Source organism: Prionailurus viverrinus, unplaced genomic scaffold, assembly GCF_022837055.1.
Source record: "Prionailurus viverrinus isolate Anna unplaced genomic scaffold, UM_Priviv_1.0 scaffold_50, whole genome shotgun sequence".
NCBI classification, from domain to species: domain Eukaryota; kingdom Metazoa; phylum Chordata; class Mammalia; order Carnivora; family Felidae; genus Prionailurus; species Prionailurus viverrinus.
Window position 1 is genome coordinate 1,179,030 of NW_025927613.1, and position 27,239 is coordinate 1,206,268.

At 55.3% G+C, this 27,239-nt stretch overlaps 2 protein-coding genes across 3 annotated transcripts; one reads left to right on the forward strand and one right to left on the reverse strand.

The window, feature by feature from the left end:
* Positions 1-759: 759 nt before the first annotated feature.
* Positions 760-7,682, reverse strand: RIIAD1 (regulatory subunit of type II PKA R-subunit domain containing 1). The gene is made up of 5 exons (XM_047848047.1): positions 7,556-7,682; positions 6,985-7,061; positions 2,974-3,020; positions 1,495-1,622; positions 760-885 (listed from the first exon to the last, which is right to left on the reverse strand). The coding sequence occupies exons 1-4, from the start codon at positions 7,637-7,639 to the stop codon at positions 1,552-1,554; spliced, it is 279 nt and encodes a 92-aa protein (XP_047704003.1). The 5' UTR covers positions 7,640-7,682; the 3' UTR covers positions 760-885; positions 1,495-1,551.
* Positions 7,683-13,688: 6,006 nt separating this feature from the next.
* Positions 13,689-27,239, forward strand: CELF3 (CUGBP Elav-like family member 3). 2 transcript variants are annotated; one of them, XM_047847886.1, is made up of 13 exons: positions 13,689-13,841; positions 15,074-15,156; positions 20,294-20,342; positions 20,779-20,907; positions 21,052-21,131; positions 22,009-22,152; positions 22,313-22,454; positions 22,739-22,888; positions 23,279-23,344; positions 23,620-23,748; positions 23,996-24,139; positions 24,805-24,942; positions 26,563-27,239. In XM_047847886.1, the coding sequence occupies exons 1-12, from the start codon at positions 13,697-13,699 to the stop codon at positions 24,930-24,932; spliced, it is 1,389 nt and encodes a 462-aa protein (XP_047703842.1). In that variant the 5' UTR covers positions 13,689-13,696; the 3' UTR covers positions 24,933-24,942; positions 26,563-27,239. The 2 variants fall into 2 exon arrangements, with proteins under 2 accessions (XP_047703842.1, XP_047703841.1); XM_047847885.1 differs by lacking the exons at positions 13,689-13,841; positions 15,074-15,156 and adding an exon at positions 19,841-20,121.

Consider the following 27,239-nt stretch of genomic DNA (forward strand, 5'->3'; position numbering starts at 1 on the left):
GGTGAAGTGTGATTCTGAAAGTACCCAAATAACTCCTCAGGTTCCTGTTCTATAGCTTATCATGAATAGTTTTAATAGTTCTTGAGATGCTCTTCTACTACGGCAGGTGCTGGCAGCTGGGAACAAGATGGACGAGACTGCTTGTGGCTGTGCCTGTTGCTATGGTGATGTGGACACAAGACACACAGGTGAGAGGTCCTTCAAACGGTGGGATGTGGAGGTCAGAGAGGTGGGGCATAAACACAGGAAACGTCTATGCCTTCTGGGCCTGGAAAGGACCTCTCAAGGCCAACTGGTCCACTCCCCTGCCTGTTAGCTGAAAACCAAATGGATGGGTGGCTTGTTGCTAAAAATCCTCAAGAACAAATTCCACCACCTCGAGTCACCTGTTAGAGTCATATTTCACAAGACACATTACCTTAAATGGGTTTTCTCGGTCCCATCTCGTTTTCTCACCGTCCTTCAAGCGGGTTCTGGTGTCACTGCTAAAGAGGTTTGTCATCGCCCGCACACTCTGTACAGTAACCCAGAAGGGAAGATGAAAGAAAAATCCCCAAAGAGCCCTGCTGAAGCGTGGGCTCAGCTTGTTTCCACCCCAATCAGTTGTCCACAGGGTCCCCACAGGACCCCCCCGCAGTCTCCACAGGGTCCCCATCCCTGTTCTGTCCAGCCCTGGCTCTGGGAGCAAGAGGCGGGCTGGCCTAGTGGGTCAGAGTGGGACAGAGCTACCCCCACACAGAAGGACTTCCTCCTCTGGAGTGAAATACAGCGGAAACATCTGTTTTTAATGAGTAGCTTTGCAAGCCTTTGTAACAGCAGACCAGGCCCGAGGCGGCCTGGAAACCCACACTGATGGCACCAGGGCTCTCCTGCTTCCAGGCGGTCCTGCAAAACACAAACAGTGCTGTTAAATCAGGAACGTGGCCCTGTCCCACCTCACACCAAACAATCCCAGCCCACAAAATCACTTCAGAAATCATCCTGCCTGAAAAATGTAAGATAGCCCTCATGGCAGAGCCTGGTATAAAGATGTCCCCCCTCCACCAAGCAGGAAAGCCCCCAGCCCAAGATGCAAAGAGGGAAACTGCTCCTGCCCCTTCCAGAAGCAATGGGAAGCCCCCACACCAGGGGCTTAAAGAAAAGGGCACTGTGGGAGCACTCGGGGGCCCTGCAGTCCTACAGCAGGGTGCGGGCAGAGCGGGCCCTACCCCATTTCCCTGGCTCTCTTCACTCCCTTCACTCCCACACGCCTGCATTTCACTAGGCTCAGAAGACAGATGTCTCTTCCTGCCATGGACATGCCAGACAAACCCTGGGCCGCTCTTCACAGTCCCTAATTCCCCAAAATAGTGTCAAGAAAACTAAACACTGTGTGAAACTTCTCTGCAGCTTCTCCCTTTGGTTTCCTTCCCACCCGGCTGAGAACACGGGAACACGGTGCTTATTTTGACAGGAGTAAAGAAGCCTCTGTCTGTAAGTGAGGTTAACACCCACCCTGAGGCTGTGTTCTTGCTGGTCTCTCTCAGCAGCTGAGCATCAAGATTCTGCTAATTAAGCTGCTTTCTTCTCCTTAATTAGCTGCATGTGAATCTTGTTGGGAAGTCTTGGATCCGTGAAATACTCTGGGATAAGAATCGAAAAGAGAAAATTATCTAAACCCAAGGGGAAAAGGCAGGGAGGGAGATGGCTTACTCGGCTCAAAAGCCAGCATGGCTCGGCCTCAGTAGGGCTGTTCCCGGCAGCCCAGCTTTCCGAGGTACAGGGAGAGGTCACAGCAGATCCGGAGGTCGCTGTCCCCGCCCGAGCCTGCCAGCTCAGGCCTTCCCAGGAAGGGCTTACACAGGATGGCTCCGGTCCATTCCCCGCTGCCTGGCAGCCTGTCGGCGTGCTGAAACACAGGGAGCCATCAGAGGGCTAAGGGATCTCGGGGTTTTCTGCTCCCGGCCCATCCTGGGGCCCAAACAAATGCCAAGTGTTATTCTTGCCTCAGCTTAGCTTGCCAGCTCGTCTAGGAGACATCACGCCCTCTCCTCTCTGAGAATATCCTCTCCGAGGAGAGCCAGGCTCTCACACGATGACGCCAGAGGAGGGTTTTCATACACCCGGCATGATGTGAATCAGAGGCGGCATCTGCTGTGGCAGCAAAGACACACTAGACTCACTCAGAAATGGTGCGAGGCCAAAACCACTCCCTGGGCTAACAGGACCCAAGAAAGTGTCCAACCCAGCCCTTCCTTCTAAATACCTTTGACCTTAAGCCAGCGGCTGGGGAGTGGGAGGTAGTGGAGCCCATTAGGATAACCTGGGGAGCCTTTACAACTGCGGGGCTGGGCCCCAACCCTGGGCTAATTAAATAATCACCTCAGGGAGTATGCCTAGGCATCAGCATTTCTTAAAAAGCATGTCTTAAAAGCTCCCCAGGTGATTCTAATGCGTAGCCAGGGGGCAGAACCCTGCTTTAGGATTCCTGGGGTGGGGAAAGAGCTGCCAGTATTCTCAGTCCTTTAAGCGTCCGCTTAAATACAGGTTAAGCCTTCGTGAGTTCGAGCCCCATGTCAGGCTCCCTGCTGACAGCTCAGAGCCTGGAACATGCTTTGGATTCTGTGTCTCCCTCTCTTTCTGCCCCGCCCCTGCTCATGCCCTGTGTGTGTGTGTGTGTGTGTGTGTGTGTGTGTGTCTTTCTCAAAAATAAATAAACATTAAAAAAAAAAAAGAGCTGCCAGTATGTTCCTCTGGGAATCTCAAAATTCTTCATGGTTTTCACCAGGAGGAAGCTCCGCCTCCTTTCTGATCTGTCCTCATTTTGAGGAAGTGACAGTGGAAGAAAGGGCCTTCTAAACAAAGCTCCCTGGGGGGACATCAGGTGAATAGGTACCCAGACTCCCAGGGAGAATCGTGGGCTCGTCCAGAGTCCAAATCTGCGATAATACAAACGTGCTGGTTTCTCAGACACCAAAACCGACGCTGCCTTACCTGCAGCAAATTCTGGGATGTCATCCGGTCTTTTCAAAAACATTTCTCTGGAAAACATGAGGGATAAGGGCAGGAGTAAAGCTGGCTTGAAGGCAGGCTGTGCTCGGGCTGGGCTGTGGGTCCTGCACTTTCAGGGAATGGACCCGCCCAGGGGTCAGTCAGCCGGAGGGCTCCCGACAAAGACCCTCCCACTGGTGACTGTCCTTTGGGTCCTGCTCAGAGGCAGGGGGCAAAGTGTTCCAGATGGCACTAAGCCCGGGCATTGCTTGCCCCCCCAGGACAGCTGCGCCACAGCCCAGCGAGGCTTGTCATTCATTCAACAAACATTTTCACAGAACCGGAGGCCAAGCCACAGGCGGGCGGTGAAGGCCCACTGCCTAGTCCTCCAGGCACAGATACACAACCCCACAGCCCGAGGATCACGTTCAACCATGGATTCCCACAGGGGCCAGGGGACAATACCATCAACAAAGCCGAGAAGATGAACTTGAGCTGCCGGTGGGGCCTGGTCCCTCACAGAGTTTTATGGTTCATAAAGAATGTTCACAAATGTTATCTCACTTTACAACCCTGGGAAACAGCAATGAGCCCACTCCATTTTACATATGAAAGAAATCAAACCTTCAAAAGGTTAATCATTTGCCCAAGTTCATAAAGTGAGTAAATACAGGGCCAAGGGCCCAGGTCTTGTGGTGCCAAGGTCAGTGCTCTCTACATCACAGCTCGTCGGCCACGGATGCCCTTGCCCATCAGCCTGGAAGAAGGCCTCCCCACCCAGAAAGCCCTGCCTCCCAAGCTTTAAGAATTTGGCCTCCCTCCTCCTTGAATTCCATTTGAGAATTACTGAGCACAGATTTTGTGTAAGTAACTATACTGGATACGAGGGAATGATTTTTTTTTTTTTTTAAGATAAAATACAGCACCCCCTCAAAGAAATTAGTCAAGTAAAAGAGAAGGGGTAAGTTCTTTTTTTTTTTTTAATTTTTTTTTTAAACGTTTATTTATTTTTGAGACAGGGAGAGATAGCATGAACGGGGGAGGGTCAGAGAGAGAGGGAGACACAGAATCTGAAACAGGCTCCAGGCTCTGAGCTGTCAGCATAGAGCCTGACGCGGGGCTCGAACTCATGGACCGCGAGATCATGACCTGAGCCAAAGTCGGATGCCTAACCAACTGAGCCACCCAGGTGCCCGGAGAAGGGGTAGGTTCTCAAATGTCCAAAAGGCCAAGCAACCTCCAGGAAGGGCTATAAGAGGGTGTTAACAGTGTGCTGCAGACAGGGAGACAGTTACTGAGAGTGGCAGGGGGAATCTTCACAGAGCAGCTGGCACCCCTTGAGGTGCACGTGAGATTTCAGTAGACAGGACAAGGGCATCCCACACCGAGGTGGGCAGCAAAGGCCCAGACATGAAAGGAAACAGCTCGTGTTCTGTGGATGGTGAACTCCTCAGGGTAGGGACTGGGTCCTGTCCACCTTTGAAACCCCAGGGTCAGAAGAGCACTTGGAGTGTCAGCACCCTCGACAATGTCAATGGGGTCAGTGGAATGATGAGGTTCCGTCTGGCTGGTTGGGGGGCAGGCACATACAACAGGGGAAAGCAAAGGGGCCGTATTATGGAGAGCTGGAAGGCCAGGGAGAGACGATTACACTCAGTTCAGGAGGCGAGGGGGTGGGTGAATAACACTCAGACTAGTCCCAAAGTGGAACATACCCGGCATGAGAATGGGGTGGGGGGGGATCTAGGAGATACCATTGAGCAACTGTCACAAAAGAGCATGTACTGTAGAATTCCACTTACTAAAGTGCAAAAAAGGCAAAACAAATCTGTGCTAAGACAAGTCAGGATCCTGGCTACATTTTGGGGGGGGATGTGCTTGGAAGGGGCCAAGGGCCCCTTGGAAGGGTCTGAGGGGCTAGTCAGGTTCTATTTCTTGATCTGGACCCTAGTACCATGTATATTCTACATCTTGTGAAAGTTCACTCAGGTTAGGGTATGCTACTTTTTATTACATTTCAACAGAATGTTAAAAAAAAAAAAAGGCAGAGGGGGCAATACTGTGGAGTCACTGAAGATTTTTCCAGCCAAGGAATGACATTATCACTTCTAAATTTTGGGAAGATTCATCTGCCTAGCTATATACTAAAATATTTAATAATGCCTTTCTACAATTTCCCTACTCTTCCCATTTTTCAGGTCCAAAATTCAAGATATAAGAGTTCCATACAGTGTGTACAAGTATACCCTGGAAAGCTGTGACTGAATGACCATAAATCATTAGGATCTGGAAAACCCAAGTGGAGAGCTTGCTTCCCAACAAAAACACTTTGGAGCTTCTCACGGGTTAGAGTGAGTCTAGAACAGAGACCTGAAGAACAGGTGAGGGCAGGTATGCTGTCCAATTCCATCCCCTCCTCTCCCTTCCTCTTTTCCCAAGGGGACAACCATCTGAAGTATCCAGTACACTTCCTCTCCTCCTCCCACCTCCACCTCAGAAAGAGAAAGGCCTAAAAGGGGCCAGGAGAATTTCCTGTAGGTAGCTTCAAGATCAGCAAAGGGAAAATCCTGGTGGCTTCCCTGGCCTGGAAGGTAGGAATAATAAGGAAGAGAAGGGGCTATTCTTGAAGCAGCCAGGCAGACACCCAGTTCTTCCTAGAAACTTCCTGGACAGAGAAGTTGGGCCATCCCTGACATGTGACTAAAACACCACCCTTTTCATTCACCACCACCTCACAACACCTTGTGTTTGTGAACAATGCAAATGATTTAATTCAGGCTTTTAACATCTCTCCCTAACCTCCCTGCTGGAGTCATTCCTAATGTGGACTGCAAGCTCCCTGGATATGAATGATGTCAACCTTTACTTCCCTTTAGAAGAAAAAGTACAAAGGGGCGCCTGGGCAGCTCCGTCGGTTAAGCACACAACTCTTAATCTCGGCTCAGGTCGTGATCTCACGGTTCGTGATCGAGCCCCATGTGGGGCTCTGCATTGACAGCACAAAGCCTGCTTGGGATTCTCTCTCTCTCCCTCACCGTCTGTACCCCACCCCGACCTCCTCTTATGCGGGTACACACACACTCTAATTATTAAACTTTAAAAAAAAGAAAAAGAAAAAGTGCAAAAGTGATGGCCTGCTCCCCAGGACTGACATTGACAAAAGACCCCTAAACTATTTTTTGCCCAAGCCTTATGCCTGGCCCAAATAAACCAACCTTCACAGAGAAGTTTCTATTTTCCTTTTCTCCATCTCCTATCTGCCCTGTGAGAATCTGCTGCCATTGGAGAAATGACTAGGATATGAAGAACAAACGGTAAGATCCAGGAAAGACAAAGGAGTGTCAAAAATAACAAAATAGTGTCCTACACCCAATGGCTGCCTGTTGAGTTTCTCAATGCCAAATTACCTCTTCCAAGTGTCAGAAGATACGTACTTACCTTTACAGCTAAAATGACTGAATATTCATATTTTTGAGAATTGAGAGATAACTGAAGAAAACCTCTAGAGATAACTTAAGAACACTCTGGGTGCCACAAATCCCAGAGTTAGAAAAAACTCAATTTCAAAATATTCTCTAACTTCTGAGGCGCCTGGGTGGCTCAGCCAGTTAAGCGTCCAGCTTTGGCTCAGGTCGTGATCTCATGGTTCATGAGTTCGAGCCCCACGCAAAGGGCTCTGTGCTGACAGGTCAGAGCCTGGAACCTGCTTCAGATTCTGTGTCTCCCTCTCTCTGTCCCTCCCGCTCATGCTCTGTCTCTCTCAAAAATAAACATTAAAAAAAAACTTTTAATAAAAAATAAAATATTCTCAACCTTTAAAATATATTTATATGTGTACACACACACACACACACACACACACACACACACACACACACACACAATACCTTTCTGACCCTAAAGGCAGCAATAAGGAGTGTTGAAAGAAAGAAGCGGTCAGTCACACTCATGTCTCCGCAGCCAAGATCTGGTCATATTTCCCACTAGTTGTGGCCGGCTGGGAAAACCACCTACCTGAAGAAACCACTTATGAGCAACTCCACTTCTTTGTGCGTCCTTAGGTATTTTTCGTTAGCAATCCGAGTCTGAATCTGGGGGAACGAGAGCAAAAAGGTCACGCTCCATGAGGAGCCAGATTTCAGGGTTCAAGACCTGCGGGGGTGAGGCCTTGGGGAAACAAGATGAGCCTCTGACCTGGGTCTCTCCCCGGGATGTGTGACATTTTAAGCTGCCTGCTTTCTTACAGATCAACACCCCCACGCCGCCGCCTGCTCGGGCTCAGGGGCCATTACTAAGGCCGGGTCTCCACCGCCCGGAAGTTCTTGTCTGGATAGAAGGTACTGTCTCCGGGAATAACTTCGATCCACTTCCCCGTCTAAATGCCCGCTGTAGTTCTTCCTGCAGGCGCCTGTCGGGCTCGGTTTAGGGCCCCCGAGCCCAGGGGTCCGCCGGGGGCCCCCCAGCCGTCCGCCCCTTTACCCGGGAACCGGCCCTCGAGCTCCTCCTCCCGGACCTCCCCCCGTTTGCGGCCCCCGTCCCGGGGGAGCCGCCCTTTGAAGGAGGCGGGAGTGGGGGGCGCACCCACCTTGAAGCGGCTTAGCTGCTCCTGCTGCGCAGGGCTCAGCGCCCCGGGGTCCGGCCCCAGAAACCCGCCCTGCAGCGTCGCCATCTTGTCCGGGTCGTCAAGGCGACGGGCCAAGCGGCCGAAGAGGCCCCGCCCCCCCAAATCCGGCTCTCTCCCGCGCGCGGGGCGGGGTTGGGGCAAGCAGTGCGGGGGCCGCTCTCAGGCCGAGGAGTAACTTCGGGCCGCTGTCCGCGAGATCTGCTTCCCCAGAGTGGGGGGCTCATTTCCCGTCGTGGTTGTATATGGAATGGGCCCTTCTGGACCCCACCCAGCCTCACATAGTGTTTTTTCTAGGCTCTAGAGGAAAACTGGAAAAGGGATTTCTAAATTAGCAGTCTCCCAGAATCTGGCTCCTGACCCTCTCCCTTGTTTGGCAACTGTTGAAACCTAATAGTAGGGAGAGAGGATTCAAGCTTCTTCCCCTTCCGCTGAACCCCTCCATCAGTCCTGTAGACACTTGACACTTAGCAGCCTGAAAGCATCCCAAAGGATGGAGTGAACCGAATTCTGCAAAGCAAAGGAAGGAACGTTCTCACGCCAGAGACACTGGAAAGGCCGGGGGTGGGAGTGGGGAGGGGGGGGCTCTTGCCAGATGTTTCCCCTCTTGGACTTTCTTGTGGAGACAACGTGCTCCTCCTAAATTCTAAATTATCCCTCCCACTCCCAGTTGAACAGAGGAGGGGAAAGCCAGTTGGTCTTCAAGGTGGGTTCTTCTAGTGTCTAATTAAGAAAAGAAAGTGAAACCTAAAGCCAGAGAGCTGGAAATAGGCCTGGAAAGGGCAGGAGCCTTGTCAACACACACCATGCTGGTTTCTGCACACCCAGAGATCATGCCCAGGAAAGGCCTTCTGGAGAACAGGGAAAAGAGCTCAGAAGGAAGGCTGGTCTTTCAGATTTGGGAACCACTGCCCAAGGAGAAACAAGCCCACCATTGGGCCATGGCCTCTGAGGGGGTCTTTCTGTGGTCTGCCTCTATCCTTCTCAGCAAAGATGGAGGAGAAGAAGTGAAAATGTTGGCAGTTCCCAGGCCAGGGAAAAATCACTGAAGGTAGATTAGGTAGTGAGCTACAGGCCTCTTCCCAGGAATCTCATTCAGGTTAGCAATCATTGTGGTTGTTTGTCTGGTTTTTAGGAGAAAGAGTTAACACAGAAGTAGATAAGCTGCCATCTGTCACAAGTGATTTTTTTCAAGCAGGAGCAGAGGTTAATCAGAGGTGGTGGTTCTTGTTGGCCAAGACCTGTCTCTTCCTGCCCCTGCACCCCCAAGAGAAGCTAGTGAGGGAAACCCTTAAGCTGCATCACCCGATAGGGTCACCATGAGCCACCGGTGGCTGTTGGGCACTCAAAATGTTTCTGTATCAGATGTGTTATCAAGTGTAAAATACACACTGGATTTTGAACACATACTTTGTTTGTTTTAAATTTATTTTTAGAGAAAGAAAGAGAGCATGAGTGGGGGAGAGGGGCAGAGAGAGAGAGAGTCTTAAGCAGGCTCTATGCTCAGTGTGGAGCCTGACACTGGGCTCTGTCCCACAACCCTGAGATCATGATCTGAGCCAAAATCAAGAGTCGGATGCACAACCAACTGAGCCACCCAGGTGCCCCTTGAACATGTAGTTTTTGAAGAAGTAAAACCTCTTAACAATCTTTATATGGATGACATGTTGGATAGTTTAGATATATAAACACTTTGAATAATATTTAGGATATATCAGTTAAGTATAATCTATTATTAAAAGTGATTTTGGGACACCTGGGTGGCTTAGTCTGTTAAGCGTCTGACTATTGGTTTGGGCTCGGGTCATGATCTCTTGGGTTCATGATTTCAAGACCCGCATCAGGCTCTGCACTGACAGCACAGAGCCTTCTTGGGATACTCTCTCTCCCCCTCTTTCCCTTTCCCTCTCTCTCTCTCTCTCTCTCTCTCTCTCAATAAATAATAAAAACTTGAAGTAATTTCAGTTGTTTCTTTAACTTTCTTAATGTGGCCACTAGAAATGTTTGAATTACATATATGGCTCACATTATATTAAACAGCGCTTGTCCAGGGGCGCCCGGGTGGCTCAGTCGGTTGGGCGTCCGACTTCAGCTCAGGTCATGATCTCGCGGTCTGTGGGTTCGAGCCGCGCGTCGGGCTCTGTGCTGGCAGCTCAGAGCCTGGAGCCTGTTTCAGATTCTGTGTCTCCCTCTCTCTCTGGCCTTCCCCCATTCATGCTCTCTCTCTATCTCAAAAATGAATAATCATTAAAAAAAGTTTTTTTAAATAAATAAACAGCGCTTGTCTGGACTGAGAAGTGTGTGCGCACACACACACGCATGTGTAAGCATGTAAAATTTTCTCCATCTTCACACCCCATGCATAAAATAAGTACTATCCTCCTTCTGCTAGTCTGGGGTCTCCTTGCGCTTTGAGAAGCAATCCAGCTTTCTTGACTGATCACATCCCATGGCCCAAATACCCTCTTGTGTACACAAGACAGGCTACTTCTAACTACTTCTGCTTTCTTACAGCATCTCAGTCCTTGCTGTTGCACCTGATGTTGGCCTGTCTTCCCTCTCCATTTGAGACAGAAGCCCCTTGACGGACGGAAGATCATATAATAGGTTGCTAGTACAGGCTCATGGTTTCTGTTGCAGATGGCCTCCCTCTGCTTCCAGTTGTTGAGGGCAGCAAGTGACTAGCAGCCCTGCCCACCATTTGCACCACCACATTTTGCCCTTTCTGAAAAACATCTCAATTATTCAGCATTTCTCATTTTCTAAGAATCTAAAATCAGTAGTGGAACTCTCCCTTTATAAAGTCAATCATCCTTTTTATGTAGGGCAGCTTAGCATCGAGTGCAGAATAAGAAGGAGGGTGAGCCTGGGGATGGCAGGTAGAGAAAGAACCTTGGAAGACCGAGGGCTGGGAAGCCTCATTTCCTCCTGGAGAGCAGCTCCCCAGAATAGCCTCCGAGTGGTAGGATTTACTCCCCGCCAGAGTTAACTCCCAGGGCAGAGATGTGCCCACAGTCACCCAGCAAGCATAGCCTGAGGCAAGCTCCCACCTCTTCTCCCCTTACCCCTGCCTCTCCTTTCAGACGGAAACCTTCCAAATGGGAACCACAAGCTAAGCAAAGGATTGGAGGCATTCTGCTGCCTGCGGCTGTCTCCCCAATTGCTGACTGGGAGGAGGAGTGAAGGGAGTTCATTATAATTCATTTTTGTAAATGTTGAATATTTCAATTAATGTGATTAGCCCCAAGCCCAAACGGGAGGCAGGGCAGCAGACCTGCTGACAAGACATCCTCAGAGGGTGTGATCTATTTAGCATCTCCATAAATACCAAGATCAGATTAAGAGGCAAGAAAAGGAGCAGTGAGGGTGGAGTGTGGGAAGTTACTTTCCAGATGTGTCTGTACTCTTGGTTCCCTGGCACTGTCATCAGGTGTTCTGACCATGCAGAACTGGGTCCTCTACCAGCTCCCCTCAATATGCCCATCTTAGGGGCCCAACTGGGAGGAACTGAGCATCAATATGACGAAGTATAATCGTATCTTCACACACACACACACACACACACACACACAAACTTCAAACCCAGGCCAAGGAAGAATGAGAGGTGGTCAACAGAGAATCAAGCAGTAGAAAGAAGGCCATTTCTCACACAGGGCTGAAATGAAGACCAGAGGAAGAAAGGCCAGGTTTAACCACTTGTCCCCACTCCCACAGGGAGCATTTGATATGGAGGTTAAACTCAGGACTGAGGAGCCAGACCGCCTGGGCTCCACCCTCACTGAGCTCTCTTTCTAGCTGTGCAACATTGGGTAAGCCATTTTATCTCTCAGTGCCTCGGTTCCCTCATCTTTATTTGGAGATAATGGTAGAAGCTTTCTCATAGGGCCATGCTGAGATTTAAACAAATTAGTAAATATAGAGCACTTGGAACAATGCCCGGGACACCATAAGTGTCATCTAAGCACTGGCTATTACTATTACTTCCTGTCCAGAGGAGAAGCCTGCCTGCTGTGGTAGCTGAATAATGGGGGCTGCTGGGACTGAGTCGGGACATATTTCAGAGACATCAGTGCCATTGTGGGGACATCAGCCACACTCTGGGGTGAAGAAGGGAATGACGGGAGACAGGGTGTTGCACAAGAGTTGCAGGCAAGGGCTGCCCTGTCCAGAAGAGTCCATGTCAGCAGGTACTCCCTGCACCTAGTGGTGCTACGAGTGGCCCCAGTGCATGGAGAGGTTAAGCTCCCTGGAGATTATGGGGCAAACAGATCACTCATAGAATAGTTGTTAAGAGAGTAATGGCCCACAAGTGTGCTGCCCCCGCCCGTTTTTGCTACCAGACTCACTTTGAGAGTCCCACTCAAGGAACCTAACTGGGAGAAGGAGGCAAAGGGAGGAGAAATTGGGTTTCTTCGGCCCTACAGGGGAGCTTGCCAGCTGTGGTTCTTCCCCCTAAAGGAATCAGGAATCTCCTCTTACCAGAGGTGCTTTGCATCAACTGTTTACTGGAGAAATAACCGTTAAGCAACTAGGTATGAGCCACACACTGTGCTAGACACCAAACAGTAAAATGCTGAATTAAACAGTGTCCTGGTCTTCAAGGAGCTTCCAAGCAATAGCTCTCCAAGTGGTCACCACTGCCGCCTCCCTGCCCACGCACTTAAACACACAAACCACCAAGAGGGAGAGAAGGGGGCGTTGGCAAATGCCAGCAAGACATAGTTTTTCTTGGATCCTTTTCTGGAAATTGCACAGCTCTCTCTTTGCGCTCATTTCACCCTGGCTCTCCCCTTCCCCACCCCCCTTTCCATCTTTCCTCTCTGGGTGCCCTTCTGCCCTTTCCTTCAGGCTCTGAGACCTGCTTCCCGCCCCATCTACACCTCCCTCCTCCCCCCACCCCCAACCTGCCCAACTGTTCCCAAGCCATTTTCGGTTCCCTGGATTCTTTCCTTGGATCCCCACACTCGGTATCCCCAGATGCCGGCTTCCCTCTCCTCCTCCCCACTGCGCCCCTCTCCTGGGTCTTCGCCTCCAGCACCGGGGACAGCTCCAGCCCCCGGAACAATGGACCCCACCTTAGGGCTCCTCTATAAATTCTCCATCTTAGTGTCTTGCCCAACTCGTGATTGGGGAGTAAGATGGGGGAAGGGTTATTATCAACAGGACCAGCTGCTCTTCTGGGGGCGGGAAGGGAGTCAGAGAGGAAGGAGATAGAAAGAGGGCGTGGCTCTTGTCTGGATTGTGCGTCCCTCTCCAGGGTAGAGAATTTGTATTCCACCCCTGAGACTGACATCACTGATGTCAGGGGAAAGGAGGTGGGAGTGGGGAGGGGGGTGTGGAGGGGGGAGGTTTTTGTTGAGGAGAGCGCGGCCGGAGAGCAGAGCTCCGGGACCCAGGTGACCGGGAAAGCAGGCAGCCCCAGCAGCGGGAGCAGCCGGCAGCAGCCCAGGCCCGGGGACCAGGGTGGGGGTGGGAGGGGGGCAGAGGGGAGGAGCTGAAGGGGGGCGGCAGGGCAAAAGGGACCCCCGGAGCCCTGCCGCCATCAGAGATCCAGCATCTGGCATCAGGGATCTTCGGACCCAGCAGAAGGATCAGCCACAGGGGAGGTGTCCTCCCGGGAAAGCCAACGAGAGCTCCACCTGCCCCACATCAGGAGTGCCCCCACCCCTGAAGCTGCTGGCAACCTACCAGGCCCCTCCCCCCTAAGCCTCCTTCTCCATCACCCTCCGCAGGCCCTTTCCCCCCTCCAGCTCTTAGCCCCCAGTCCCCAGCGCCCCTGATACCACCCTGATCCTCCAGGTCTTGAGCACACTGACCCTCATCCTGGGATATCTGCCAGATCTCTGGGAGGGAGGTCATTTGTCTGGGCTATGCCCCCTGGTGGCATGACAGTGTCTGCCTAGACCCCTGACCCCTAGCCCTCAACTCCCTGGGCCTCCTTTGTGTGAAGACCTGCCCCTCTGCTCAGCACTGTGGTTGGGGGCCAAAGGGAAAGCCAGCTCCGGCTGGGCCCCGGCCCCCACCACTTGCCTCCTTGCTGGGCAGCTCCCCTTGGCCTTTGGGCCTCTCCCTGATCCCTTCGGCCCCTTCTCCTGGGCCGCCCCAATGAAGGAGCCGGATGCCATCAAGCTGTTTGTGGGGCAGATCCCGAGGCATCTGGAGGAAAAGGACCTGAAGCCCATCTTCGAACAGTTCGGTCGGATCTTCGAGCTGACTGTCATCAAGGACAAGTACACCGGGCTGCACAAGGGTGAGGGGTCAGGCCAGGCTGGAGAGGTGTCAGGGGTGGGAGGGGAGGCTAGGAGGAGGGGAAGCCAGCCTGGAGGGCCTGAGTGGCTGGAAAAGATGAATGTGGAAGGAAAGAGTTCAGGGGCTAAGGAGTCGATGGAAGGGCTGGAAAAGAACAGCCAGGGTGAGCAGGGACTCAGATGCAGGCCCGAGGAGGGCCTCTTTGGGGGAAGAGTTGTGGAGGGGGATGCAGAGATGTGGATCCTAGAGATGGGGGGTGGAGGAGTGGGGGTGGTGGTGGTGGTGGTGGTGTGGATGAACTCAAAGAAGGATGAAGGACCAAGAGATCTGGTTTGGGAAATAAGGAACCCAGCAGGTGTGCGCGCGCGCGCGCACGCGCACGTGTGTGTGTGTGTGTGTGTGTGTGTGTGTGTGTGTCTGCGTGTATGTGTGCACACGCGGCTGCGAATGTTAGTGACCTCAGACATTATTGGGGTGGGGGTCAACGTAGTAAGAGTGGACAGGGACTGGGCAGGGCAGCTCCAGGACCCAAGAGAGGGACCTGAGAAGCAGGGTATGATGGACAGAGACTGGTACAGATCTGGGAAGTATGGGGGCAGGAAGTTAGGAGCGCTGGGCCAAGAGGCACTCCTCTGGCCTGTCCAGGGCTGTGCACTCTCACTAAGCAGGGTCAGGCCCCGGTCAGGACTTGGAGAGCTCCAGGCACTGGGGGTTGTGGTGGGGGTGGGGGCCGCTGTCTCCCCCTCCACCGGCCTAGAGACTTGTAGGGAACTGCTCTCCCCTTTTCTTCTCCTCTATCTCACTCTCCACCCTCCACCTGCCTCCCTCAGAGTTGGAGAGAGATGAGGAATTGGGAAAATGGAGAGGAGAGGGGTGATAGGGACCAAGATGGAGGGAGGTGGAGGCGAAGGAGAAGGGGAAAATAGGCCAGCTGTAAGGAAGAGAGGAACACATTGCGCACTTGTCTGGGCAGCACATGCTCCTTCTACCCCAACACCAAGCCCCCTCTCTGGATATCACCACCATATAAACCTCCCAGGCTCTGGGGCCCTGCCCCGAGACTCCCTGGGGCGAAATGTCTGGGCCTTCAGACAGGTCCCCACTCCCGCAGGCAGAAGGTGGAAAGAAGAGACAAGCCTCCCAGTCCTTAGTCTCACGGTGCGGGGAGACTTTTAGGGAAAGGAGACCAGGGACTCACCCCCACCCGGTCTCTTTGCCCCTGCCCCTCCTCAGGATGTGCCTTCCTGACATACTGTGCCCGCGATTCAGCCCTGAAGGCCCAGAGCGCCCTGCACGAACAGAAGACGCTTCCAGGGGTGAGTCCCGTATTTGCAGGGCCAGGGGTCTGAGAAGGGCCCTAGAAGGGACAGGGGGCTCACCACCTTCCTGAGACATGGAGCTCATTTTCTACTTCCTCTCAACACCAGAAAGCACCCCTCTCCTTCTAACACCCCTCTTTATTGCTGAAGATGCATGCATTTTTCTACCTGGAGAGAAGACAGACAGCAATTAGCAGAGCAAATGTGACCTTTGTAAGGAGGAGATGCAGCCCTGTCCCCACTTCCCAACCTGCTCTTGGGGCAACACTTAGAGAGAGAATTCAGCTGGTTGGGAAGCATGGGGATAGACTTTGATCACCAAGTGTGCAACAAAATGAGCAGGAGGCACCCAGGCACTCTTGTGGCTCTGCAGGGGCAGCTGGTGCCTGCTGGACTTCCATCTTTGTCTGTGCTGGCTTCTGAACTCTAGCAGACTCCCCCATGTCTCCTAGGAAGAGCCTCAGGCATCAGAGTGGAGTAGGGCCCCGGTGGGCCCCGGGCTGGGGGTCAAGCAGGGTCAGGGGCAGGCCTCATTGCGGACGATGCCCAAAGTGTGCCCAGGGTAGCAGGGGTGCCTGCCCTCCGCCATTGCCTCTCTCCTGCAAGGTCAGAGCTCTTTTTCTCTTCTTCTGAGACAGGCTTGCAGATTGCCCCAGGCCTGGGCTGGCAGGGATGGAGAATCTTGGGCTGTCCCCAGTCATGCGCCTGGGGGGGAAGGATGTACCATTCCATGCTGCTGTCTGTCCGCTTCCGCTGTCTTCCGCCCTGTGAGCTCAGGATGTAGTACTGAGAGCTAACCCCACCCCTACCCTCTGCAAACATTTGCTGAGCACAACCTGGGTGCTGGAGACACACGTGTCACAGCCTCTGCCCCTTCCCCCATGTGGGAAATGGAGAAAAAGGCTGATTCCCCATCTCTTCCTAGGAGGGAAATAGACAGATGGGCAAAGAGGGTGGGGGCATCCAGGAAAGTTAGAACTGCTTCAACCACTCCCAACTTCAAACCTTCAGTAGGTCTGTGCCCCACCCCCTCCCCGTGGCCCTCAACCCTTGAATGCACAGGAGAGCAAATCTCGCAGCCAAGCTGGCTTTCAGCCCACCGCCTCATCCTAGCTGGTGGCCAGGCAGCCAGGACAGCCATTGCCCATGGAATCAAGGACCTGGGCGAGTGTGTGAGAAGGCTTGGGATCCAGGGAGCCCACAGGTGTGGGTGTGCATGCACGTGCGTGTGCCCTGCCAGGCTGGGTGTGTGGGTGTAGGTACACACGTCCCCGGGCAGCCTGGTTTCCATCACGTCACATCTCAAGTTTCCTTTCCTTCCTTTTCTCTGTGGACACCCTGACAGATCAGTAGTGTCTCCGGCTCTTTCTGTTGTCTTGCTCTCGGAGCCCCCCACCACAGGAACCAGAAGGGGCCAGGGAGAAGGCAGAGAGAAGAAGGGAGCCTAGAGTGCAGACTTGGTGACAGGGATGGCCTGGGGGTGGACATAAGCCCCCAGGGCCTTCTGTGCCAGCCGGGGCACCTGTCATGGGTCTGCCCCCTCCAGCTGCCTGTGTGCTCAGGCAGGGCTCCAGCTGCCCAGGGTGTAGAAAGGCGCCACCTCCCCTTCCAGAAAAAATAGGTCCAGGGTGGGAGGTAAGGGAGAAGAGCGACTGGTTAATGATTGTCTAGCCCTGCCCCTGCGTGAGCTCTCAGGTGACACTGAGGCCTCCGCTTTGGCCCTTGCCTCAGGGGACAGAATCCAGGTTGTCCTGACAGAGCCTTATCTAATAGGAAATGGGGGATTCCGTCCTCTATAGGGCCCCGCATTCTGGGGGTTGGGGGGAGCAGATCAGGGCAGTCTAGGGGAACAGATGTCTGTGACCAGGCTCTGCCTACCCCTTTGTACCCCGCCCCCCCAGGTCTTTTCTCTGCCACCTGCCGTCCTGGCAGTGTTGTTTGTGCATGTGTGTGCACACAAGTGTGTATAGTGTGACAGCTCTGTGGGAAGTTCTTCCTGCTGTCTAACCTCTACACCCTCCTAATATGGGCTCTTTCTGTTGTTTTTTTTTTTAAGAGATTTTATTTTTAAGTAATCTCTACACCCAGCGCAGGGCTCGAACTCACAACCCCGAGATCAAGAGTTGCGTGCCCCACTGACTGAGCCAGCCAGGCGCCCCAGTACAGGCTCTCTTTTACTGGGAGCATTTAGCTCTCTCTCCTTTCTCCTCATCTTTGTCACCCCGGAATCTGGAACGTGCCACCATATTAGGGTGACGCTTAAGCTGCAAAGAGGAAGAATGGAGGCTGGGCCTGTGGCTGTCAAGCCCCATTTCCTTTTCTCTCGCCTGAGTATTCCCAGGAGGGGCTCTGCCAGAAGCCCCTGGATTCCTCCTGCCAGCAGGGTGTGGCCTCCTGGGGAGGGACTCTTCCTGCCTAGCCTGCCCTACCCCCTTTCCTTGGGCCCAAATCCCACTCTGGAGACATGGGCCCTCACTGTTGGCTCATTGTGGGGCCAGCGGACTCTGCCCCCATGGAGAGGACCCGTGTGCAGTCCTGGACACTTGGAGGAAGGAAGTCTGGAGCCAGGGATGGTAGAGCAGCAGGCCTTGCCCTCGGGAGAATCAGATTTGCTGGAAATAATGAGCTCTTCCTGGAAGTGGGGTCTTTGCTACTGGGGATGAGGATGAGGGTCTTATGAGTGACCAAGCTGATGGGGGGCCTGAGTGATACTTGAAGTATAAATAGCTTCTTCTTCTTTGGGAGGCCCTTGGGAGGGCTTATCACCTGGCTGGGGGTGGCTAGGGAAGAGAGGCGCCCGGCTCCCGGTTGCCAGGTAAACAGGGCCCAGCTGGACTCAAGGGAGGGGGCAGGTGTGCCCGAGCTGAGCTAACAAAGAGCGAGCTTCCCACAGGAAGTGCCAGGCCAAGAAGGAGAGGCTGGGCATGGGGCAGCTGCCTGTGAGGGAGTGAGGGGACCCTTCCATTCAGTGTGGTCTGTGCTGTGGCCTGTGCGCTTGCGTGTGTCTTTGTGTGAATCTATATCAGCTGATATTTATTGAGGTGCTATTTTTGTGCCTGGGAGCCTGTGCAGCAAGGGAATGGCATCCTTTCTCTCTGGGTCTCAGCCCCCCTCCCCTCAACTGGAACAGCAAATCCTCAGGGGCTTTTGGGAAGGGGTTAGTGTCAAGGAAAGAATTCCCTGATGCTGTGAAAGCACCCTGGTTAGGATTCTACCTCTTCTGTAGGGGGGTGGCTGGTGCTGAGGAGCACAGCGAGGGGGAGGGTACATGACTGAGAGCCCTGAGCATCTGACACCCCCCCACACACCTCTCTCATACGCGCGCGCGCGCGCGCACACACACACACACACACACACACACTCCTGAAGAGATTGAGTCTCTCGATGGGATAATCCCAGATTGCTGGAGGATAAAGCTGGGGGCAGATTGGCTGGAGGATTTGTGGGACTGTGACCCACCTCCCCCAACCAGCTGCTCTCAGATCTATACATGGGGGTAGGGCAGGGCAGGAGTGTCAGCTGAGGTGGGACTTAGATTGGATCCAGGGCTGGGGATACCTCACCAGCAGAGTCCAGTCAGGCTGTCTGGGATGACCTGATGCTGGGGAAGAGGGTCCAGGATGAGAAGGGGCAGGAGGCAACGATCAATCCTGCCCTTCTTTGTGTGAGGCACACAAGATCTCCAAAAGGCTAGAACACTAGAGCTGCGGGGAACCTGACTCACCACCACCGGATCTGCCCCCACTGTTTTAGATGAGGAAATTGAGGCCTTGAGGAGAAAAGTGACTTATCCAAGGTCACCCAGCTAGTGAGTGGTGGGGCCAGTCCTGAGTCCCAGGCCAGTGCCTTTCCTGCAGATACCTGTAGCCCCCCGAGAATGTAGATAAATGGTTTCTTTTGTTAATATTTATTTTTGGTCGCTGGAGCTAGGACTGCCCCACCATCCGATGAGCGGGGTGGGGTGACCAGGTGTGGCCCCGATGGTCCTAGTCCGCAATAGCAAAGTATTTTCAGACGTGAAACACTGAGTCCTTCCCCTCCCTCCAGTTCCAAAGGTGCTTCCCACCCTAGTTAAGGAAGTCAACCTGCAGGAGTCATTGCTAAGTCTTCTCACCAGACAAGAACATGGAGAGTGGAACTGGGGGGTGTCTGCATTTCCACGGGAGACTGAACAAAGGGAGTGAGAAGGCAGAGCTCTGGAGGACTTCAGAGTACAAGGAGGGTCTCACACAAGCACGGGACAGCGGTTCCTCCTTCAGAGCCCTCTCAGCCGGGAGACACCAAGGATTTGATCTAGAGGAGGAAGGCATGGGAAGGGACAGTGTGGCCCAGCAGAGCCTGCTGGGCACACAGATCAGGAAGCTTGTCCTGGCCCCTCCCCCACCTCCCAGCCCCCACTGAATCTTCCACCCCCAGCACACCCTGTTCCCACCCCCCCCCCCACACACGCTCCTTCTCCGGGTGTGTGGAGCAGCAGAAGTGATGACGTCACCACGGTCGCCAGGGCGACGGGAGGGATAAATCAGGCTGAGTGGGCGGTTGCCATGGCGCGCATTCTCCCGTTGCCACGGAGACTGGGCATCTGCTCCCTTTGTGCTGCCCGAGTGCCTTCCCCCTGGGGTCAAGGGGTGTAGGGGGGCAGAAAGAGAGGCAAACACACCTCTAGGGGTCAGAAGGAAGTCGGGCATCTGTGGGGTGTCCCTTGGTCTTGTCTTCTTCGGGGCTGCTTGATGGAGTGGCCTCTGTGGCTCCTACTTTGTAAAATCGAGGCAGCTCTTGCCGAATAGCCCTTTGGTTGGGCTCTGACTCCGAACCCAGGTCCTATGGGCAGTTCCATTCTCCCCCCAAAGAGAGCATCACTTATCCCTTGCCGTGTCACCTGAGGCCTCGCCGGAGCCTGGAGCCAGCCCCAGGAGCAGCCTCCTCTACATCCTCGCCTTCCACTGCCTCTAATCCGCTCAGGTCCTAATCCTAAACAAGATTAGGCCCATCCCTTTCTTCCCATCAGCAATTTAGGGCCTGGGGTTTACTCCCTCTAGCTCTCTGCAGGTTCCGGCCTGGGGAGGGCTCTTGGGGGTGTGGGGGGGAGCTCCAAGCAGGTCCCCAGCAGTTGCCTTCTCTTCTCCCCTTTTAGATGAACAGGCCGATCCAGGTCAAGCCAGCCGACAGCGAGAGCCGAGGAGGTAGGTTCTGGACCTTTAGACTTTGGATTCAGTCGTTCACCACCAACCTGCAGGCCCCGGGGCTTGAAGAAGCTGAGGGACAGCCTCTCTGGAGGAAGAAAATCTGAGAATTCCAAAGGGTTCCCAGTCACGGTGGGGACTGGAGGCAGTGTGGCCGGAGGGGATGTGATCCAGCCCACTGTCGAGATGCCAAAACCGAAGCCTGGGGAAAAGTACAAGTCCTTCAGAACCGGGCTGAGCGCTCAGTGGAACTGGGCCCCATTGCCCCAGACATCACCAGTGTCACACGCTAGAAGCATTAGTCCCATGGTTAGGGGAGCCTCTGCAGCTCCAGGGAGTTGCTGAAGTTCATGAAAGGGCAGGATGTCTACCTGTCCTGAGCGGAAGTAGCCAGGAGGCCCTGAACATGCCCCTCCTCCTGTGCCCTACCCCCCAGAAGACCGGAAGCTCTTTGTGGGGATGCTAGGGAAGCAGCAGACAGATGAGGACGTCAGAAAGATGTTCGAGCCTTTTGGGACCATAGACGAGTGCACTGTGCTCCGGGGGCCAGATGGCACCAGCAAAGGTACCCAGTCGCTATCCCTTCCCCAACTGGGCCCTCTGGCCTTCCTGCCCCCCCCCCCCATCGACTCCCCCGGGGCAACGGGGATGGTGGGGACCCGTGAGGGTGGGCACTCACCCTTTTCCTCATTGCTCTTGAATCCTGTAGGCTGCGCCTTTGTGAAGTTCCAGACCCACGCTGAGGCCCAGGCAGCCATCAACACCCTTCACAGCAGCCGGACCCTGCCAGTGAGCACCCCCACTTACATTCACATTTCAGATGGCATCTTCCCACTGTGACCCCTAGCCCTGTCCCTTACCTCCTAGCCTTGCCATCCTCTCTGGCCTCCTCCACTGCTCCACCTCTCCATCTTCCGTCTCTTCTCCCACCTTCCCGTACCCTCATCCCCACCGGCTGGGCATCTGAACACTTGCTTAGAGGCCCCGCGTGCCCTCTGCACATTAGCAGAGGGTCAACCCAAGGCACCTGTGGAGGGCTCTCCAGCAGAGCACACATCTCAAATGGAACTAGCTGGCTCCGAAGCTTCCTCGGCAGAGGCAGGGCAAGGCTTTAGCAGGAACTTGGTCCAGACGATGCAACACTGGGGAGAGCACTGCATTCCAGATTCTGAGATTCTACAACAGTTCTTGCAAATGTTCTTGGGCTGGGTTTTTATTTAGTGCAGGGTGGTATTAAAATGTGAGGTTTCATCCTCCGAGCACACCACGAAGACTGGGGTGCAGGGGTAGGAGTCACGGTGGGGGGCTGCGGCAGCTACAGGCACGACCAGCCTGAGATTAAACATTTGCTGTGGTTGATCCACCCTGGGGATAACTTCTGGCCCAGATGCCTCAGGGAGAGGCCAGGGATGCCCTTTGGATTCTAGTCAGCCTTTCCCTTTTCAAGCACATGGCTTCAAGTTCCTCAACTTTTTCTAGTGTCTGGCACACCCTGGCACAGGGGGAGAGTGGGATTAAAATCTCCACCTTTGCCAGAGGCACAGTGATGGCTGCTCTCCCAAAGAGGCCAAGCCTTCATGGGCGGAACTGAGGCTGGGTCCTGAGGGCTCTGGGAAGGAAAGACCCCAACCCTGTCCCTCTGACCACACATGCGGCCCACGCCCAGGGTGCCTCGTCCAGCCTGGTGGTGAAGTTTGCTGACACAGAGAAGGAGCGAGGTCTCCGCCGAATGCAGCAGGTGGCCACCCAGCTGGGCATGTTCAGCCCCATCGCCCTGCAGTTTGGAGCCTACAGCGCCTACACCCAGGCCGTGAGCACTGACCCCTGGTGCTGGGCACAGCCTGTCCCCAGCTCCTCCTGGCCTCCGGGACCCACCCCCATCCTCCCCGTGTCAAGGCCCAGGGTTGGGAGGGGAGCCGGGCCAGGCACAGGGGACCCAGCCCCGCTGTCCTCTTTTCCCCACCCCCCAGCTGATGCAGCAGCAGGCAGCCCTGGTAGCGGCTCACAGTGCCTACCTCAGCCCCATGGCCACCATGGCTGCCGTGCAGATGCAGCACATGGCTGCCATCAATGCCAATGGCCTCATCGCCACCCCCATCACCCCATCCTCAGGTAAGGCCCGGGCAAGACAGGCTGGGCTGGTGTGAATGGGATGATGGGATGAGTCGGATGAACTACCACATGGTGTGGGGGGCAGTGGGGGGTGGGACACAGGGCACTCCTTGAGGGGAGGCCATGGATAGGGTCTGGAAGGGACTTCGGGGCTGAGAGCAGCCTGCTTCCTCCCTTCTGCCCTCAGACTTGCTGACTGGTTCTCTGCGTGTGTGTGTGTGTGTGTGTGTGTGTGTGTGTGTGTCTGCGTCTCTGCTCTGCTCTGTCGCTCCCTCCTCCCCCAGGAACCAGCACCCCTCCTGCCATGGCCGCCACGCCCGTCTCTGCGATCCCTGCCGCCCTGGGTGTCAACGGCTACAGCCCGGTGCCCACCCAGCCCACCGGGCAGCCTGCCCCCGATGCTCTGTATCCCAACGGGGTTCACCCCTACCCAGGTGGGGGTCTCCGCCTGCCCACCCCTCTCCCCAGCAACCATCCAAGCCGCCACGCCCCCTGCCGGCAGACAGCTGTGACACACCTTCCGGCCCCAGGCCTCGGGGTTAGAGGGTGCTTTCTCCTGCTCTGTCCTCCCTGGGCCGGGATGCTCCCTCCTGTCGCCAGCCAGAGAAGCTGAGGCTTCGGCCAGGGTTGCACAGCCAGTCACAGACTCCAGGCTCTGTGTGTTGGCGCGCTGTCCTGTCCTGCGTGGCCATCCCCCCCTGCTGTCCCCCCCCTCCGTCGTCCCCCCCACCACCCGCTGCCATCCTGCCCCTCCGGCCGTCTCCCCCCCCCCCCCCGTGCTCTGCACCCCGCCCCACCCTCACAGTGGGTGCCACCCTCCCCAGCCCAGAGCCCCGCGGCCCCCGTGGACCCCCTGCAGCAGGCCTACGCGGGGATGCAGCACTACACAGGTGAGGAGCCCCGGGCCCCTGACAGGAGGGACCAAGCAGGACGGGGGCTGGGCTTTGAGGCGCCCTGCCAGCTACCCCTTCAAGCTTCCTGACCACGGGTCCCACCTTTAGGGGCAGGGCACCCAGAGTCACAGGCAGCCCCTTTCCTGCCTCCTCTCGGCCCTGTCGACCTCACTGGCTTGGGCTATCGGGGAGGGAGATGGGGTGGCCAGAGCGTGCTGAAGGCCAGGGGGATCCCGGGACCCCCATTAGCTCCGTCTGTTTTCCTACCCCAGCAGCCTACCCAGCAGCCTACAGCCTGGTTGCGCCCGCGTTCCCACAGCCTCCCGCCCTGGTCGCCCAGCAGCCCCCCCCTCCTCCCCAGCAGCAGCAGCAACAGCAGCAGCAGCAGCAGCAAAGGGAAGGTGCGGCCTGGGCGGGTCCCCCCGGCTGCCAGCCTTCAGGGATGGAAAGTGCCCTTGTCTGGGCTGGGGACTCCCTGTCGCCTGCTCCAAGCCTGGCTCTGTCCCCTCGTGTGGGAAGAAAGCGAGTGGGGATGAGGTGTCTGGCACCACACGTACGCAGGGGGCTGGGACTGGAGGGTCCTTCAGGACCTGCTTTCCCTGGGGCCAGTCACCGAGCTCTTCCTCTGTCTCTGCTGCTGCCACCTAGGCCCTGACGGCTGCAACATCTTCATCTACCACCTGCCCCAGGAGTTCACGGACTCAGAGATCCTCCAGATGTTTGTCCCCTTTGGCCATGTCATCTCAGCCAAAGTCTTTGTTGACCGGGCCACCAACCAGAGCAAGTGTTTTGGTAAGAATAGGACGATCCCAAACCCGAAATATGGCACGTGTTGGCCATACTCCAGACGAGGACAAGGTCTGAGACATTGGAAGGCATTTAGGGTCACGGTGGGCCCAAACTTTGAAACCCAGATTGTCCCAGAGTTGGAAAGAACCATTCCTTACGCCCGCGACATCCCATACCAGCTGCTGTCCGGGCTCAGCCCGTCCTCCAAATGCCACAGCTTCGCCCTTTCTCCTTGAGCACTGGTCACGTTCATGCTCCGTGAGGTCTGGAAGAGGCTCAGCAAGTGGAGTTTTTTGCCTTCGAGTCTTTGAAAGGTTGCTTCAGGGGAGAAAGGGTTTTGTCCTCCTTGCTTGAGGGGTCACGTAGGGCCAGAAGGGGTGTTTGCAAAAGGCAGGTTCAGAGTTATCCAGGCTAAGGCAGGGGCTGCCCTTCAAAGAGTGCCAGAAAGACTGTCCTAGTGCATGTGACTGGCTGGACTGCATTCATTCACTCAACCCATCGATCAGCAGCTACCCATCAAATGCCTACCATGTGCCAGGCAGCTCTCCAGGCATCTGGGATCCCTGGAGGAAGTAGGGTGGTGCCCGGGAACCAAAGAGCACGTTCTGGCCCTAAGCACAGGCGAGTGAGGCGAGCTTGGGCCGGGCCTTATGCCCCTCTCACCTCAGGCTTTGTGAGTTTCGACAATCCGGCCAGCGCTCAGGCTGCCATCCAGGCCATGAACGGTTTCCAGATTGGCATGAAGCGCCTCAAAGTCCAGCTAAAGCGGCCTAAGGATGCCAACAGGCCCTACTGAGGGCCCCCAGGTGGGTCCTGCTCCCGTCCTGTGACCTCTCCAGCTCCCGCACACTGAAGCCAGGGCCCTCACTCGGACTGCCCCACCCCCTATTCCCTCAGCCTCGGGGATGCCCACTCCCACCCCGCCCCTGATGCTGGGCACTTGAAGCAGGGATCTGGTATCACTCCCTCCACTACTGTGTTTCAACCACCTGAGTTATTCTCTCTCTCTCTCTCTCTCTTACACACACACACACACACACACACACTGTGACCCCAGAGGGAGCCAAGTCTGTCTATATCTGTGTCTACTCCCCAGATCTTCCTCAGTATCTGGTCTCGTTTGTCTGGTCAGTGTCCATGTGTTCGTGCGTCTCTCTCTGGTTTTCCTTTGGGTCAGAGTGGAATTAGGGGAGTAGAGTTGGGGGGGGGTGCAAGGGGGCTGGCTGAGGATACTGGAGGGTCCTAGAATCATGGCTCCTGGAATATACATTCTCCTGAGAGGTGGGGACATCAGACCTTCGGTGCCCTGGACTCCAGGTAGTATAGACTCTGGATTCTTATGTAATACAGACCCATGGGACAGTGGAGAGTTCACAGAACAGACTGGGGGAAGTCCAAGCTTCAGGCCTCCCAGGAGCAGCTTCAGTTCAGGTGGAGGAGGCCAAATAGAATGCCGGACTGCCTGAATTTTACTGAATGGGTCCCCTTCCCTGCACTGCCCATCACCACCCCACAGCCTCATGGCCTCAGAGCCGTGAACTTTGGTGACTTTTGTGTTTAATTTCCTTTGGGCCAAACCCCTGAAAAAACACAACCCAAGAACAATACCCACATTTTCTGTTTCTCCCCCTTTCCCCCCAATCCTGGCTGCTTAACTCCCCCCACCCTGGGGGCCCCCCAGCCCAGGGCCCGTGTCCATTGTCGGCCGAAGCCCCCATCCCCGGACCCCTGCTCCGGGCCCCTGTAAGTTGCATGGAACGAGCGTGTTGTCTTTGGAGCCGATTGTTTGTTATTTGGGGAGGGGGCTGTGGAGGGAAAGCGCCCTTCAGCCCAGGGTCAGGGCCGGGGGCAGCTCGCGGGATGTGCTTGGTCAACAGTGGTTGGTGACTGTGGTCTGTGTTCTGTGCATTTCTCTCTCGCTTTCTTTGTTCCTTTCTGGAAAGGAATGAGAGCGCTCTCCAGGGGCTGGGGGGGGGTCTCAGCCCTCAAGTCTGCAGCCCCAAGCCCAGCCCCAGGCCCTCACCTGGCCGCCTTGCTCTTTCTCCAGGTGTCTGTCCGCTGCCCCTTCTCCTCCTTTCTCTTAGCTGTCTGTGCCTGCCTGCCTGTTGTCTCACTCCTTTGCTTTGTCCCCTCCAGTCCCTGTCGCCGTGTCTTCCAGCCTTTCTCTCATGGGCTGTGTGAATATCTCCTTCTGAATGTCCTTTGGTTTCTTGTATCCTGGGCCCTCTCCCTCCTGTCTCCTCAGTCCCTGCCCCTTGTCCAACAGCTGGGGGGCTCCGTTTGGACTGAAGCCTTCCCGATGACCTGCCCCAGGCGGCCCCATCCTGTACTGCGTCAGCCAGCCCAGCTACCTCTTCCCCCGCAGGGCCTGCAGTGCACTGGCTCTGTCTTCCCCGCAGCTTCACTCACGTCTCCTTCCTTTGCAGGTCTGGAGACACCAGAGGAAGGGGCGCCACACCCCGCTCCCCACGACTGGCCCCAGCCCTCTCTGCACACCTGCCCAGGGCCTCCATGGGGCTCTGGGGCAAAAGCTGCTTCATAGCCCTGGGGGAGCAGGACACCGGCCCATCCCAGCACCCCGTTCCTCCTGAAGGGCCTGTTTCCTCCCAGGTGCCCTTTTGGCCTTTGTGAGGGACCAAGGGACAGGCTCGAAGGCTCCGGGGGATCTGCCTTCTGCTGGGGCTCCTGTGGTGACCTTCTGGCCCAGCTTTCGCACTTGCGTCCCCCACCAGCGGGCCTGTGGCCCCGGGAGGGCAGCGGGGGCCTCCCACAAGCTCCCCACCTCACCTTTGCCCCAGCCTCTTCCCCACCTTAGGGGTTTCTCAGAAGCTGGTTCTACACTCCCTGCCACCCTCAGCTAGAGGTAGAATATCCCTGGACCCTGGACCCTGGGCCCCCGGCCCTAAAACTCACTGCCTCCCCCATGGGCCCCTCTAAGGAGGGTGTGGGGGAGCCCTGAGGGCTGCCTCTCCACCAGTCAGCCACAGAGACCCTCCTCCTTTCACGAGGAAAAGACTTCCCGCGAACCCCTAAGAATGTTTACAGTCTCTGCTGGTCCCTCCGTGTAAATACCACTACCACCGTGCGTTATCCAGCCCGGCCC

Bases quoted from the DNA above. Each gene is read 5' to 3' on its own strand.
- CELF3 (XM_047847886.1), top strand. From the start codon at position 13,697: ATGAAGGAGCCGGATGCCATCAAGCTGTTTGTGGGGCAGATCCCGAGG. The intron at 13,842-15,073 runs GTGAGGGGTCAG...GCCCCTCCTCAG, and splicing joins GTACACCGGGCTGCACAAGG to GATGTGCCTTCCTGACATAC. The intron at 15,157-20,293 runs GTGAGTCCCGTA...CTCCCCTTTTAG, and splicing joins AACAGAAGACGCTTCCAGGG to ATGAACAGGCCGATCCAGGT.
- RIIAD1 (XM_047848047.1), bottom strand. From the start codon at position 7,639: ATGGCGACGCTGCAGGGCGGGTTTCTGGGGCCGGACCCCGGGGCGCTG. The intron at 3,021-6,984 runs GTAGGTGGTTTT...CATGTTTTCCAG, and splicing joins CTCATAAGTGGTTTCTTCAG to AGAAATGTTTTTGAAAAGAC. The intron at 1,623-2,973 runs GTAAGGCAGCGT...TTCTTATCCCAG, and splicing joins CATCCCAGAATTTGCTGCAG to AGTATTTCACGGATCCAAGA.